Source organism: Cibotium barometz, chromosome 2 (genome assembly GCF_041138505.1).
Source record: "Cibotium barometz isolate CiBa-2024 chromosome 2, ASM4113850v1, whole genome shotgun sequence".
NCBI classification, from domain to species: Eukaryota; Viridiplantae; Streptophyta; class Polypodiopsida; order Cyatheales; family Cibotiaceae; genus Cibotium; species Cibotium barometz.
This window is the reverse complement of record NC_141047.1, coordinates 47693550-47710314: the sequence shown is the minus strand read 5'-3', so window position 1 is coordinate 47710314 and position 16765 is coordinate 47693550. Positions and strand designations below refer to the sequence as shown.

Genomic DNA, 16765 nt, shown 5'->3' with positions numbered 1-16765 from the left:
GTGTGTGTAAGTGAGCTAGCTGCTCCTAGATATGGTGCTGATGTCGAGCCCGTATCTCTGTGATCTCCCTCTGATGTAGTCTGGGAGTCTGGTAGCCTGGTGCTCTCGGTCTCCGTCTGGCTTGGAGGTCTGTAGCGTGCTAAAGTGTAACCCCCTTCTGTGTCAGAATAGGCACTGGGATAGATCTCTGGAAGAAATCAGTTAGCTAGAGCTTTCGCCCACCTCTCCCTGTGGTATGAGTCCGTAGCAGTGTCTCTCTGTGTGGCGGTGTCTCTAGCAAGAACTGGCCAAATCTGCGCTGGTCTGCGGACTCCATGATCTGGCGGAGTTAGGGATGTCCACTGAAGATGGTGGTGTATCTCTCTCTAATGACACTATATGCTCTGCATCTGCATACATAATGTTCCTCACCCTCAACCTCCTCTTGGCATAGTCTGCATATCCTCTCTGCACTGGGGATCGGTGCTGCCCTACCTGCCTCAATCTCAAGCTGGTGTGATGACACTCTGAGCTGGCCAATCACCACTCGGGCACTGTGAGGCATGTACACATCCATGTATCCAGGTAAAGCAGGCAGTATAATCTCTTCTCCCGTGCCCTAGCCTGGTCAATTAGACATCTCAGTGTGAATATATGGTCAGTAGTGGAGAAAGCTCGTCGGAATCCAGCCTACCCTGGTGCTCGCAGTCCCTCCTTCTTTGTATATGAGCTCAACTTTGCCTCGAGCACTGCACCATAAAGTTTGGCCAATGTATGACCAATCATGATAGTCCTGTAGTTGCTGGGGTAGCATGTCTCCCGCTTTGTGGAGAGGCACGATGGTGTGCATAGTCCACTCAACTGGTAGACCCTCCACTAGTGCCCTATTAAAGAGGTGAGCAACAAAGGGTCCCAGTGTGTCAACTGCATAAATAAGATGCTCACTCTTGATACCTGTGTGGTCAGCCGATCTCCCATGCTGTAACCGGCGGATAGCTCTCTCTACCATCGAGGCGGTAAAGAAAGTAGAGGTGGTAGGACGGGACTCCTGTGGCTGTGGTATGGGCGGCTGCTGAGGGATATGGTAGAGGCTCTTTGCATATGTGTGCCATGTGTGTGGATCCTCAATCGAGGTATGAGGGCGAGGCTCTCTCATCCTGCGCCATGCAATGGCTGCATCTCTCCTCATGAGTAGGTGGTATATATCCCAGTACTGTGTCTCCTCATATGCACGCCTCTTACGACGTGAGGATCCTCATCTATCGGCTCGCCTGTCTCTGTGTAATGGTCCGCACTGCTCTCTGGGCCCGGAGGTGTCTATATAGCTCTCTGCACTCATCATCATACCATCGATTCTGGGGCATGCTCCCAGATCTATGTGTGTGCAATGTGTGTATGATGGGGGAAGCTGCGGGTGCCGACCGTATGTAGTAGAGATGATAGCTGGGTGGTGAGTGTGTCTAGAGGTGACAGGGGATCCATCTGGAATAGCCCGTCATATACATGATGCTCATATATGTCTGCCATGTCATGGGTGAAGTAGAAGGTTGTATGCGATGCCTGTGTGGGCTATGGGTGCTGGTGTGGAGCTCACCAGTGACAGTAAGAGGTACGTGTGATCCACATCAATAGGACAGGGGGGATGGTGAAAGATGTCACTGCCTGTGTGGTCTCCATGGAACCCATGATGTAGTCCACTGTGCTACCCCCCTTGATCATGGAAAGCATGTCAGTGCTCCTGAATCCTGCCACACTATCTCATCCTGTTATAAATAACGAGATGGTGTCGCGCTCCTAGCTCAAGTAAGTGATGACCATATCTGGTGTTATCCGGCTCCATGTCCTCTGACACCCTGTAGGCTCCCGTGTCCTCCACCTCTAGTGTGTGCATCACCTCGGGGTGCTTGAAATCATAAATGTCGCACTGTCGGCTCTGTGTCCGTGCATTGAAGTCCCCCATAAGGAGGACTTCCCCAGGTTGGAGTAGTGTATGATCTCATTTGAAAGGGCTGCATATGGTGACTCTCCCAATGGCCCTCTGTCCGCCTCCTCGCCTCTACTCTCATCCTCTACTATCATGGCATATCTCGATCCTCTAGGAGAGAAGTAGCATAGAGCAATGTATAACACCCTGTCTGCTGCTGAGAGCTACAGTCTAATCCACATGTATCTAGCCTCCTGGTCACGTGCTACCACCTGTAGGCGCTCTTGTAGCTCTCACTTGAGGAGTACCGCTATTCCTCCGGATCCTCTCGTTGTGCTCTGCCGGGTGGTCCCCCTTATGTAAACTCCCACTAAGAGAGAGAGAAGAAGAGAAGAAGAGAACTTTTTAACGTCGTAGGAAACTATCCCAAGAGAGAGAAAGAGAGAGAGAAAAAAAGAAGGAAAGAAAGATTTTATTAACGTCTTCCAAAAGACCGAACTTGGCCTATGAGACAAATCGGAGTACCTGTATGGGGTATCCTCTGTCATCCCAACAAAATGAAAAAGTACTGAACTAAACAGCTGAATCTGGGTGTGCAATAAGTACAATGAGTGGTGAAGGGGATGGAGCTCTACTACTAGGAGAATGCAAAGCTATATGCATGGAGTATACAATCATGATATGCAACCTAGCTAGCTCCATCCTGTACCATACTAGGGGTATAAAATGGTATACATCAATAAAGGGGGTGTCCACAACTCCCTGAAGAGAAAGAGAGAGATTAAACGTCTTGGAAAGAAGCCTTTGTTGTGTGTGTGTGTGTGAGAGAGAGAGAGAGATATATATATATATATATATTAAGCGTCTACTAAAGACCGAATGGGCCTATGAGACCAAAGTCACACAATAATGTCCATGGCATATCTCATCCTGGAATGGAAAATAAAACAGAAAGAAAACATAAACACAGCTATCTGAGAGAGAGAGAGAGAGAGAGAGATTAAATGTCTTGGAAAGACCCAAAGGTTGTATGAGACCAAACAAAATGTTAAAATCACACCATAAGGTAATATGGTTATGAGAGAGAGAGAGAGATGATTGATCATGTACGAGTGAGGCCTGAATTTTCCGACAATCATTGATTATTTGTGAGTTTTATAGTTTTGGAGTAGAAGATTACTAATATATCTATGAAATATTGATGTGTATCTGTCATTACAACATGCCAACCTTTGATTCCATTGAAAACGCTAATTAGCCCCAACCAATAAGCATAAGTATTTTATATCAAACGTATAAGTGGAAACAACAAACACACATACCTAAATTTGCGAGGATAGTGCTCAAGTCTATTGAGTAAACTTCATAGTTTTCACCATGGTTTAGCATAGGTTTTGTGAAAGAGCTAATGGACATGCAACACATGACCAAAAGAAGCCACAATTTGAACTTTTCTCCACTCGTAATTATCAAGCTAGGATTGTTTGCCCCAGAATGTGTAAAACCAGTGTAGCTCCTGCTATGCTGGTTTAAGGCTGGTATACCGAGTGCAAGTGGGCTTACAAGGATCCGCAATGAGCTTTTTGTGAACCAGGTTTTCCATTCTTAGATTTGTAGTTTTGTTCTTAGCAGACCTTTTAAAAAGTCAAAACTGCCATCACACAATCAACCTTGTCAGTGTCCACACAGTGATCAAGGAAACATGAATTAACCTGCAAATACCTGTTGCCATCGGGATGTAACTCATAAGGCTCCTTTTGATCATCTGTTGCAAGGAGATATCCTGTGGGGCTCAAGCCCTAATTGCTTCCCAGTTTTAGCATTTTTCCTATTGAAAGATGTGTCCAAATCATAAAATAAAAAACACCAAAACAGGCATTTTGGTTACTTACTTGGATAACTAAAGAAACTTTTGTTATTGAGTTGTCGTCCTGTCTCTCTTCTAATACCACCACCTGTCCGCTGTTTCAGGTTTACATAGCAGTTATATGATGGTCTACGCATGAAGAACAGGTAAAAATCTGGAAATTTGATTCCAACAAATGTGAATGAGAAGGCTAATCTGACCATCGACTAATAGGATGAGTCTATGCGCATGCAACCGAACATGCACAATGCAACTAGAGTTACCTGTGTAGCCATTTCTTGTAGTAAGTTTCTTCCAAGGACCCAAAACCTACAACAAAGATGAAAAGAACAATATGTAGTGAGATCCAATGCATGCAGAACGTGCATGCACATGAAACAGCACAAGCAAACGTGCACACATAACCCTCACATGAGCATACGCACACTCTATATGAGAACATGGCACGGCACACGTGCACAGAGCTACATGAGGACATGCCACTCTGGTGGATGGATTCGTAGATAGACTTATTGGTTTATAAACTTGGAGACCTGGCCTTGATAAGGAAATAAGAGTTTCTAAGGTTACCTTCACTCACAAAGGTTCTGAATATGTCTTCAAACTTTTCAAAGAAGACAGCAAGTAGCTCCTCCCTTCGAAAGGGCGGAGCTTCAGGAACAACATCTTGCAGCAAAGCATCCAAGCAAGTTGTAGGTTTTCGGTTTCCTACATTCAACCCAATGCCTGCACTCAGATGCAAGCAACACCTGTAGTCAGAGAGAGCTCCACCGCAACTTCAACTCAGCAGTGTTAAAACGTGTTTTTTTAAAAATTATTTGAATTTTTTGGAATTTAGAGCTGTTAGGACATGGTCTTACCAATGACAACATTGAACTTTTTCTCTCTGTAAGTTGATGTGCACAAAACACCTCCTATTTTGATACCATTTGCATAAAGGTCATTAGGCCATTTGATTTTTACGGGAAGAATTGGTAGTCCCTGCCCAACACCAATATGATATGCAAGTTGAGACAGAGACACCATGCATCAGATTTGCAGGGAATGTAGATTACAAGTTTTGACATTTTTAAAATGAAAAGAGACCTATTTTTGATAAATATAGCTTGCTATGCATGTGACTTTTGTGCATGTGTAATGGGTCAGATTTCTGATGCTTGCGAAAGCATTCAGTACCAGGGGCACTGGGATCCTCCTAAAGTGTCCCTAGGAATTTATATGAATACTACTTTGTCATTTTGAGTTGTTAGGCCATGGTCTATAGGTACCCATGGGTTCTGCAATCCAAATAGATAAACAAGGATTATAAGGCAAGTATGATTACTTTTTGTAATATACACTACACTGGGGGGCCATGACTGTTCCACCCCCCCCCAACAACCACACACCTCCCCAAAGAAAATGTGTGCACTGCTGTACCACCGAGTCCACACAATCACACCCATCAGACAATCAATCAAGAAAATTAGCAGATTTTATCATTACATTAGCAAATAATTTGCTGCAAAAAGCACCCCCACTAGTCATTAATAGAATTTCAAGGATGAGACCCCCTCAAAATTATTACAAGCTATCACACACTATAAGCTCATTCTTTCAAACCCTAATATATTGGGCTAGACATGTGACAGTCAAGCAAACATCAGATGCAAGCTATTTTGTCATTGATACCAAGACTACCTTGTTTTTTCTTGTCTATGCAAATCATATTAGGTCACATGTTTGGTCCAGGTCAGATTTGGGTCTTGTTCCCTTGGGCTTCCTGCCTGTGGGAAATCTCAGTTCTGAGCAATCCACAAACTTATATAGGCATTCGCTAAAAAATGAAAGAAACGTCCTTAAGTCACTTCACAGTGTCCCCAAAAATAATTAGCCTAGCTCAATCTCTTCTCAACCTATCCCCCACTAAAATTTCCCACAAAGTATTTATCTTCTCCAAATTTCCTCTCCTCCAAGTTATGATCCACTTCAAGTTTCTCCTCCATTTCTCTCAAACTTTTCTCTCTTCTCTAATTTAACTTTTTATTTATATTAAATGATGTAAAGACATGCCGTCTCCGTTTTCTTGTTTCTCGTTGGGTAGATATCTACGATTTTTTCTGTTTCTATTCCATGTGACCAAGGCTCTAGATTCATATCTAAATATAAACTCAACTTTGTAAATGATTTGTACGTGCTGTCTTGTTCATAGAGGTACATGCATTTTGGGGCTTTCTTTTTCATACACCTTTTTCGTTAATTCAAAGCCTTTGTGCTTCATATTTGGGAATTCTTGTTCATAAGGGAAGTTTTGTAAAATGGAAGCATCCGTAGGCATTCTTGTACCTGTGCATATCATCCAGGCACTCATGTTCCTATGCAACACTCTTGGAGTCTTGTGTTAACTCATTCAAGTATACACCCTGTTTTTGGTATACATCAGAGATCGCACCTTCAATCCCGTCATATCCCGGTGCCTTGTGTGCACACTCCCATAACTCTCTTTTTCTCTTATTTTCCCAAGAGCTCACATCAAGGGGGGGGCTTTCCTGTTCCTAAGTTCTCTCTCCAGCTTCAGGAAATTCCTTAATACTGTGAGCTACTTCCATTGGACTTTCTAGGGTTTGGTGCATTCATGACAATTGAAGATCGGCTTTATGGTCCCAACTACTAATTATGGAGCTTCATGGTGAAGAGTCTGCTGATTGCCAAGGGGCTATGGGAGATTGTCACAGGGCAAGAGCCTCGTTCTGTAACACCAACCTCCTCGCCAGCATCAAGGGGGACTCAAACTGTGGCACAAGTTGTGTCAGGCATTGCAACACCGCCTCTTGGACCCACACCAAAGATCAAAGACGGTGGGAGGCCCGTGACGCTCAAGCAATGGCTATGATTGCTCTTTCAATCAAGTGATCAATTGTACCTCACATCCGATCCTGCAGTTCTGCAAGGGCTGCTTGGGTGGTCCTCGAGACCATGTTCCAATCTCATAATGAAGCACGAGTCATGTACCTGATGCGGGAGCTGGACAACTTGTCCATGAACAAATGTGATTGCATTGCAGATCATCTTACCAATGTAAGAGACCTAAAAAAATAGCTGCTAAATATAGATGAGGTAGTTGATAATAGAAAGTTGGTCACCACCATTCTTAACTTCTTACCGGATTCCTATCAGAGTTTCCATACTTCTTTGAATCTCTCTATGAGAGGAGGAGGCAATATTATATCCTTTGACGAGCTGGTTGGATTACTTCTCCATGAGGAGTAGACAAGGAAGAACAGATCCAGAAGTGATGCAAGTAGAGGAGACCAAACCTACTTCTCTAGGAACTAAGGCAAAGTGGAGTTGTCACACAGTGACACCAAGAAGAAAGGAAAGTGTTATTACTGCCACAAGCCAGTGCACTACATCGAAGACTGTCGGAAGAGGCTTGCAAAGCTGAAAGCTGATGAAGACTCTGCAAACTCCAGTTCTTCTACCTTCGACGACGAGAAGCAGCAGCCATAAGAAAAAGTAAACCTAGTCCAGGATGACTGGGCTTTCTAGCCAAATTATCACTATGGGGGGGGATGTTAAATATTAATAGTGATTAATATGGGAATAAACAAGTGCTAGGTGGTTGAGTAAACTAGCACTGAATGTAAATACAACGGTTCCAATGTGTGTGAACAACCGCTAGTATGTACTCAATTCCTTTAAGCTTGTGCTGAATATCTCGTTGGTCATCATCGCTCTCTCTTCTCCCCACAAGCTGTGTGTTTGCACTCTAGGCATTTGTCAACAGTAACTTAAGAAGGGCATGCTTTTCATGACCAGAGGCTCCAAGAGTCCGTAATCATCCCTTGCGTTGGATCAATACAGATGTGTTTCCTTGCCCTGCCCCATCACTCTCGCCGGCCAGACCGCCGGACCCTCAATGATATCCTACTCAAGACTTCTCTCCAAGAGCAATCTATCCTGAATGGAGTAAAAGACCAGTACATCGTCCTCACCCGAAGTGGGAAGGCACATGACCTAAATAGGTACCCCTATCCCTGAAAATACCCCAAACCATAATGATGTTTCATCTTGACTCTGCATTTTCAACAAATTTGAACGTTTTAGGGCCAACAGAGATCCTTTCTAACCAAATTTAATGTACTTTTAATACCTGAATGACTGGCATGCAGCCTGTCACGACATTCAAAGAGAACAGTCTTTCTCATGTCCTAAACAACTGAGGTATGCAGACCTTAACCTTTCCGAGCACCAATCCATTCCAAATAATTATCTTTTCCCTCCCGACCTAAAAGTGAATCTTCTAATTCATTGGGGCTTCTGTAACCTTGACCCTTCGCACAATCCAGGTAGAATATTGCAGGAAATAGTAAAACCATGCTCAATCTCTATGCAACACATCATGTTCCCTATTGTAATTTGAATGTTTCAGGATCATCAATCTGATTACGTATTCAAGGTCCTCAGGACCATGAGGTTCTTGTCAAGGCAGCTTAAATGTTCTCTCTACAGATTCTTTTATTCTTTCTGAGTAAGTAGAATCATCCATTCTTGAAAAGTTTCAGATTATTTTTTCAAGAAGTTGCATGCTTTAAAACATTTTGCATGTAGGAATACTATGCATTGAAAAGACACACTGAAAGTGTTTCACAGTCTCACACATTTAGAAACTTTTGCACGAGTATGCCATTAAGCATAGATTCATGAAGGCATGCTGCTAGATGCATGCTAAAGGACACGAGCTTGCCTATTCACTTTAAGTTTAAGGCATTAAGCATCGCATCTCATGTTATCGACATAAGTTCAATCAAAATGTGAAGCAAAACGGCTTGATTTGGCCAATGAGGTAATAGCTCAAGTGGTAGAGATGTTTGACTAGGACCAGGAGGTCCTAGGTTCAAAACCCCACATGGTGCTTCCTCGGTGGCATCACCTACGGGCGGGTAAAAAAGCGCCTATGGGCGGGTGCCTACGGACGGTGAAAAAATGATAACTACAGGAGGATCTTGGGCCCAAGGCCAGTCGGAAAAAAAAAAAGGCTTGATTTGGTTACGCTTGATGGTAATTTGAAGCTTTGTTGTTTCCAAATTACTAAGTTGCAAAGGTGAAAAGTAGTTACTGAGTAGCAAAGCTAAAAATAATACATCGAAACATCAAAAAAATTACATGATGCAAAAAAATCATTTAAACTTTACCTTCTGCAAGGAAACATGCTCTATGGCATCAACTAGTGCAATTGATACAACATATTGCAAGAATGGTAGCATATGCCCATTATCCATTTCAAGTGTAAATGAGAACATCAAGCAGCCCTTTGGTGATTCCCATACATTGCTAGTCCTCCCTACAATAACATGACACATGTTTACAACATTCATGAGTTTGAACTCTCTCTCTCTCTCTCTCTCTCTCTCTCTCTCTCTCTCTCAGCCCAGTGGGGCATGCAGTGACAGACTCAACCATGTGTCCAAGAGATAAAGATATATAGAGAAAGAGGAGAGAAAGAGGAGAGAAAGAAGGGAATAGGGATCTTGCACAGTACATCACATTGAGCGGGGAAGCGGTCCCGCCCCCTTTCAGGAATTTATTTAGGAACAATCCACGGGCACGCTGGCCAGGATCAATACAATCAATGAATACAAAATAAACAGATATGCCGATGTAGGATATCCAAGTCGATGTCGATGTCGAGGCACGAGATCTCTGATGCCGAGCACACCACCGGAATGACCCACAAGTATCTTTCACCGGGCTAGTACCAGATCCAATATCCAATATCCAAATCCAATGAATCCAAAGTCCAGATCCAAGTTATATGTCCAAGTTCTCCATGTCTATGCTCCATGTCCGAGCTCTATGTTCCATGTCCAAGCTCTATGCCCAAGTTTTCCATGTCCAAGCTTCATGCCCAAGCTATATATCCAAGTTCCATGTTTAAGTTCATATCCAAGTCCAAGTTCATATCCAAGTCCAAGTCCAAATCCAGATCCAAATCCTATTCCAAGTCCAAAAATCACTCGCTCATCCCATGAGTAATCTCCACAACTCCTACAGCCTTGTCAATGAAGAAGGAAACCATGAAAAAGCTCTTTCTAGCACGGACAGATGATGATGTGGCACTGTAGTTGATGGAGGCACTCTGAAATTAGCAGGCAGCGATGAAAAACTCCATGATTTGGTTCATAGATGATAATGGAGAAGATGATCTCCATGCTTCAACAAAGATGGCAACGTGATGAAGAGGTTCTTCTTCAACTTGATGCTCAAGAGAGGCTCATGCTTCTTTTATACTTGGGGAAGCCTTGCTTTTTGCCAAAAAGTGATGCTTTTGCTTTGCTTTTACCTTTTACTTTGCTTTTGGTCTTTTTAATAGTAAAATATTACTCAACTTTAGTCAAAAGTTCTTTTGCTTTTCTAACTTTAGGGCCTTTCTTTTTGGCCCTGGAGCTGCTTTTTGGAAATACAACTTTTAGCTTTTTGGTCCGGCTCAATGTCCTCTTTCCAATGGTGCCCTTGGCTCATAATCAACCCTATTTGACTTTTTGCTTTTTCCTGCTTTTTAACCAAGAATCGTTCTTTTTTTAAATCAAATCTTATGGACCTTGTCTCCATGTCTTCTTCCACCTGTCTAGTGTCCGGGTATGGGTTTCATCATGTGAAATAGAGCTAGGAGGGCCAAATAGTTACTCTCTCTCTCTCTCTCTCTCTCATAGACCTCTAGGTCTCTTGAAGCCAAAAATATCTCCTTCTTTTGTTTCTTTCTCACTATGTACTATGTATTGTAGTCGTATGCCAGTCATGGCAGTTATGAAGCAATCATGAATGCTATAAAGCACATGAAGCAATCACGGCTACTATATATAGTAATCAGCCATGAGATTGGAAGTATGACTGCTATATAGCATTCATGACTATCATCATCCACGAGCTCCAGTTCTTGCATGACGTGATTTGGGCTGTGATGTCACTCTATGAAGTAGTAATGGGCCAAGTGTGTGCACCTAGCTGTCTCTCTCTCAAGATATGTAGAACTATTGGAGTTAAGCAAGGCTGTCTGCTCTCACCACAACACTATTTGGGCTATATATTGATGAGATTGCATTCTTTGTGGACAGCTTTGGAGCATAGTTGTCAGATGTTTTTAAAACGGGAAGTATTATACAAGTTTTATACTTTTAAAAACGTTTTTTTATTTTTGGGGAAGTTTTTAAAATAAGTTTTTTATTCATTAATTTTTTAAAGCTATAATTATGGCTTGTATATATAGTTTTTAAGCCTAAGAACCATAAATTTTATGTATAAAAGTTAAACTTGTGCATAAAAAACTCAAGAGTGAACAATTTGAAGCCTATGGCTATCGTAATTTATTAAATCATAATGATAATACATTCACATGGTCCCAGGCTCCCATGGGTCTAGTGACGGCAATACCATTCAACATTAACTTTAATATTGATTTACCAATGACCATTCAACATTAAACATTCATGTACCAAAAAAATAAAAATAATTTTTTTTATTTTTTTTAAATTAAAAAAAAACTGTCTTAAAAAACGCATCCCAAAAACTAGGACGTTTTGAAACGTACATGTTTTTTATTTTTCAAAAAAACGTGTTTTTTTGCAACTATGCTTTGGAGGTAGAGGATCACCTTTGGCCCGAACAGTGGTGCCCATATTACTATATGCCAACGCGTTTTTTTGCAACTATGCTTTGGAGGTAGAGGATCACCTTTGGCCCGAACAGTGGTGCCCATATTACTATATGCCAATGACATTGTCCTCATCTCAAATTTAGAGGAGGGACTATAAAAAAACCTAGATGCTCTGGACATATTCTGCAGGGAGAGAGACATTATGGTCAATTTGGGCAAAATGAAATAACACCAATCGCCTAACCACCTCACGGCTATCCTTCCTATACACAAGGGCACAAGTGGAGATTGTGCCAAGATATGCATACCTTGGAGTCATATTTACAGGCCTCCTGTTCAGTATGACTATTGCTGCGACAAACAGATTAGCACAAGGGCATGCCTCGTTGGCCCGTTTGGAGAGACTTTGCTTCCACACACATTTTCAAGAAACCTGCACTAAGTGTTGACTCTTTGACACCGTAGTGCTCCCAACAGCTATGTATGGAGCAACCGTTTGGGGACCAAGATTGGAGGAGGATGTGCAAAGAAGTGTTGAGAGGCTTCACGTGCTGATGCTGTCACGAATGATTAGTAGTAAGCCGTCGGTGCCCCATGACATAATACACACGGAGTTTGGGGTAGCCCCACTGGTCCATTTTGAGTTTGGCCTGTTTTTGGAGAGACTATGCTTCAGCCTTCCACACACATTTTCAAGAAACTTGCACTAAGTGTGGCTCTTTGACACCTTAGTGCGCCCAACAGCTATGTATGGAGCAATTGTTTGGGGACTAAGATTGGGGGAGGATGTGTGGAGTGTTAAGAGGCTTCTATACACTACCCGTCTTGATATTCAGTATGCAGTGTCACAGTTGAGCAGATTTATGCATTGCCCTCACACTAGGCAATGGCAAACAATGAAGCTTGTCTTTCGTTACCTTAAAGGCACTCAGGACTTTGCATTGCTTTACAACAATGCATGTTCTTTATGCTTGACCGCCTACACTGATAGTGACGGGTAAGATGTTATGACACTAGGGTGTCAACCAGTGGTAACTGATTCCTTCTTGGAAATTCATGCATTTCATGACTTAGCAAGAAGCAGCCGACAATGGCCACTTCTAGTTGTGAGGCTGAGTACAGGGCAGCATTCACAGCTGGCATCAAGATAAAGCTGCAATACCTGAGGTGAATCTGCTTAGTCACCCTCCTCCATCCACTTCGCATCCATCGGTGAATAGTTCTTTAAACTTCACAAGATAGCGACCAGAAACTTTACCTTGTACCTTTCTTTCCTTATGTGCCAGTATCTGCTCGGGAATAAGAACCTCATCAAGTTCCTCTGCTTCCGGCTGAGCCTCATCTGATACATCCACAGGCACCTAAGACCTGCTTACACTCCACCCAAGTGGTAAGCACAAGTCCCCAATGAAGCATAGTAGATCACCACTGCTAAACATAGAAAGAAGCTGCCTTCCGAACCCATGAAGCCTCTATGAAGATACCACTGGTGACAAAAATGTCGAAAGCCATAGCCTTCAACCCATGTTTTGCACCATAACACTTCAACTGCTTTTTGTTCCTGGCTGACTACTTCCTGTCCTTGGTGTCTTTTCTCCTGAGCTTCATCTTTAGCTTTTGCTCTTCACCTCATATAGGCAAAGAGACACAATCCTGCACTGTCTCCTGCACTTCCTTTTCACTGTCCCATGTTGAAGCTTTTGATGTGACAACCACGGGCTCGCCTACTTGAGAAAGTCGACGATATCCCGACGATGGAACCATGAAACTGGCCTTCAGAAATCTGACGGGCGGTGAAACAAACACTTGCACACAAAACACTTCATCACCCATGGGAACCTGGAAAAGGAAACAAACAGGGGGAACTAGAGTGCTCCTGCAAATAGTACAAGGACACCGATTGGCCCCAAAACGCAGTGGCGCCCCTTGCGGTATTTCTTAACTTGATCAAAATTTGAGTACAATGTACAACTAGTAGAATCCTCTACCAATAGGATCCCTCGAAGCTTTCACCCAAGACTTCCAAATAAGAACTCTCGTTATTACAGCAAAGCATTCCATAGAGAAGGCACACCTGTACGACACCTCTCCGCTTGAAAAGGTCTTCTCCACAAGGTGGTTCCAAACGTTATGTACTGTACGGATCCGTACGTACTGTACGTTGTTTGGTACGGAAAAAAATTTAAGGTACGTAAAAATACGTACCATTGGTAAAAATACATAAAATCTCAGAAATTTCAGCCACCTACATAAAATTTCAGTCCATGTCCACATTGACATATAAAACTTTCGAAATAGAGACACAACAAGGTCAAAAACCTACTAATTCAAAAGTGAGAAATTAGAATCACAAGTCAATGCATGATTGCTCTGACAAATTCAATGCACAATGCCATACAATTTCAATCAGGATTCAGCAATCATGCAATGCATAATATTTAGTGGGCAGCTCAGCTGCGCGAGAGAGAGAGAGAGAGAGAGAGAGAGAGAGAGAGAGAGACTTGAAGGAGAGAGAGGCTGAGAGCTCTATGCACGGTCCACAGAGGGTGGGCTAAGGCTCTGAGAGAGAGAGAGAGAGAGTTATGTTGCTGCCTTGGGGGCCTGAGCAAGGGTGGGTGAGGAAAACGGGGTGGGGCGGCAACAGTACCAACGGCGATAGTGAGAGAGAGAGAGTGCGACTGTAGAGGCCCTTACCGGAAGGTGTGCGCCGTACAGAGTCCAGACGCTATCGCAGGCGAAACCCAAAAAAAAAACGTTTATCACATGCGGAACGTTTATCGCAGGCAAGCAAAGAAGGGGGGGGGGAGCGTACGGATCGATCCGTACGTACGGATCCCCGTACGGTACGGATGTACGGTACGGATTGGATCCGTACGTACGTTTTGATCCAACCTTGCTTCTCCATCTCTATCATGGATCCCACAACCCTTTCCCAAATAGTAGTAGGGTTGTACCAAACCTCATGTCCTTCCTATAGTCACAGCTTGCATGTAACCTCAAGAAACTAGAACCTATTCACATGAATCCAAAGACATGCTTTCCACATGAAACCAAAGACCTGTATCTGATAAACCATAGACCTGTATCCATAAACCATAGGCCTGTTTCCTCGATACCAAAGTCCTCTTTCCTCTCAGAAAACCAATGTCCTGTTTCCATTACAGATATACCATCAAAACACGGTTGCCAAAACCTAGAGAGAGAAAGATAGAGGACGTGTCAAGCAATCCCGGAATACACATAGGTCCAAGTCGAAGAGCAACACACATCTCTTCCAAGAACATCATCATGTGCATATGTAGCTTGATCCTCTGCATCCTAATCTTGTAAACAAAACCTGCTTTTGCGAAGAGAGAGAGAGAGAGAGAGAGAGAGAGAGAGAGAGACCCCTTGGCTGTTAGCCCCTCGGCGCCTCCTTCAGCTCACCTCCTTCCAAGAGAGAGAGAGAGTCGAACGTGCTGTTCAGCCCTTGCGCCTCTGTGGCCGCCTGCAGTCCTTCTGGCTGCCCGACTGGCTGTAGAGAGTCTCCCACCTTGCGCCCGTTGCTAGCTGAAGCCCATACGTGCAACCACCTGGCGTAGAGAGCCTCCACCTGATACTTGCCTGGCTGCCCTGACTGGCTGTAGCCCACCTAGCGCCCGTTAGCTGATTGTAGCCCGCCGCCTGCCTGTAGCCCATATGCGTAGTAGCGCCCTGTAGCCCATGTGCGCAGCACCCTGTAGCCCATGTGTGCAATAGCCAGTAGCCCATGTGTGCAGCCGCCGCCTGGCCCATCTGTGCGAGCCGCCTGGCCTCCCTGTAGCCCTTGCGCAACAGCACCCTGCTGTGGCCTATGTGCGCAGCCACCTAGTCGCCTGCCTGGCTGCTCGAATGGCTGCAGTCCTTATGCGCAGCCACACCCTGCCTGTAGCCCATGCGCAGCAGTGCCTGTAGCCTACGTGCGCAGCAGCACCTGCCGTGGCCCATGCGCAGCAGCAGCACACGCCCTGTAGCCCTTGCGCAGTAGCCTGGTCACCCGCCTGGTAGCCGCCTATACCACGCGTAGCAGCGCTGTCCCACACGGCGACCACCTCCGGGGGATGCCTGCCATGCCACACGATGATGATCCACACGTCAACTTGCTCACTTCAGCTCGCCACCCTTCACTTTATAAAGAGGCGATGCGCTTTCTCAAAAACGCCAAAAGCAAGATAAAAAATGCATGCTTTCAAAAATAATAATATTTTTATCATCAAAGGTTATTAAACCTTATAAACAATAAAATCCCTTTTGTCCCCTTTCACACTTGGGCTGCTGGCCACACATATGAGTTTTCCTTTTCATATCCAAACTGATGCCTGTTCACACTGTCCATCACGTGCCCATGCCCACCTGCTTGTTGTCCACAGAAAAACACAGGGTCATAACAGCTACTATGGAGTGTGTATTGGCAGATCTTGGTATTAGACAGCCGTCTTCTACCACCATTTTCATTGACAGCCAGAGTGCATTGGCAGTGGCGCAGAATCCGGTTTTTCATACGCAGACAAAGCACATTGAGGTGCATTATCACTATGTCAAAGAGAGGCTCCATGCAGGAGAGAGCCTTGACTTACGTGCCTACACAGGCCAATGTGGTAGACGGGTTTACAAACTCTCTTTCGAGAGAGAAGTTTGAAGCTTTCCGCAAAGCTTTAAACTTATTACCTCCACCAGGGTAGTCTGCTACACCCTGTACACGTTTACACCATTCACTTCAGGGGGGTTTGTTAGCCTTTGGCCTCTGGGAAGTCCTAGTGTGAACAATTACTTACACACGGGCACTTTTTACCAAGTGCTGGCTTGGGTTTTTTCCGCGTGTGAACACACCCTTGGTGTGTTGGGACACTTATCCCTAGGTGTATAGTACCTTGTATCTCTCTCTCTCTCTCTCTCTCTCTCTCTCTCTCTCTCTCTCTCTCTCTCAGTATTATACGATTGTGTGTGTCTGTGTGCATGCTACAGAGCATCTACTCCCCCATCCAACAGTTCTAGAGCAATCTGCTTGCTTAGTTCATTTTTTGAATTGGTGCCTATGAGCACATTTTATTACCTATGTGCACAACCCGAAGTGGAATGTATGGAATTGATGTAATTGTTTTGTCCCATACACCTTTGAGGCGTCCAAGAGCACTATGTTTACAGATTCCCAGTGTCAGCATTGTCTTGGGCTCTACCTTTTGGAGTTACGTAGACAAAGGGCCCAGCTGCTTGGATCATGCCGACAGTGTCCAGGCACACATACCTTGTAGCCTTGGATCACGAGCTTTTTCTCCCACATCCAAGAAGCCTCGCCTGAGAGAGGAACCCACCCAGGACCCCCCAGCTCTCAAACGAGTCAAAC

General features: G+C 44.2%; 1 protein-coding gene across 1 annotated transcript in view; it reads right to left on the bottom strand.

The window, feature by feature from the left end:
- Positions 1–3170: 3170 nt before the first annotated feature.
- LOC147641165 (biotin--protein ligase 2-like) overlaps positions 3171–16765 on the bottom strand; it is a 97430-nt gene continuing 83835 nt past the window's right edge. The window contains exons 4-10 of the mRNA XM_086818825.1: positions 8945–9093; positions 4631–4751; positions 4341–4496; positions 4034–4079; positions 3796–3865; positions 3626–3702; positions 3171–3554 (exon numbers count right to left, since the gene is read on the bottom strand). Of these exons, the coding sequence (XP_086674951.1) occupies positions 3509–3554; positions 3626–3702; positions 3796–3865; positions 4034–4079; positions 4341–4496; positions 4631–4751; positions 8945–9093 (665 nt within the window). The 3' untranslated portion in view covers positions 3171–3508. The remainder of the gene's footprint in view (positions 3555–3625; positions 3703–3795; positions 3866–4033; positions 4080–4340; positions 4497–4630; positions 4752–8944; positions 9094–16765) is intronic.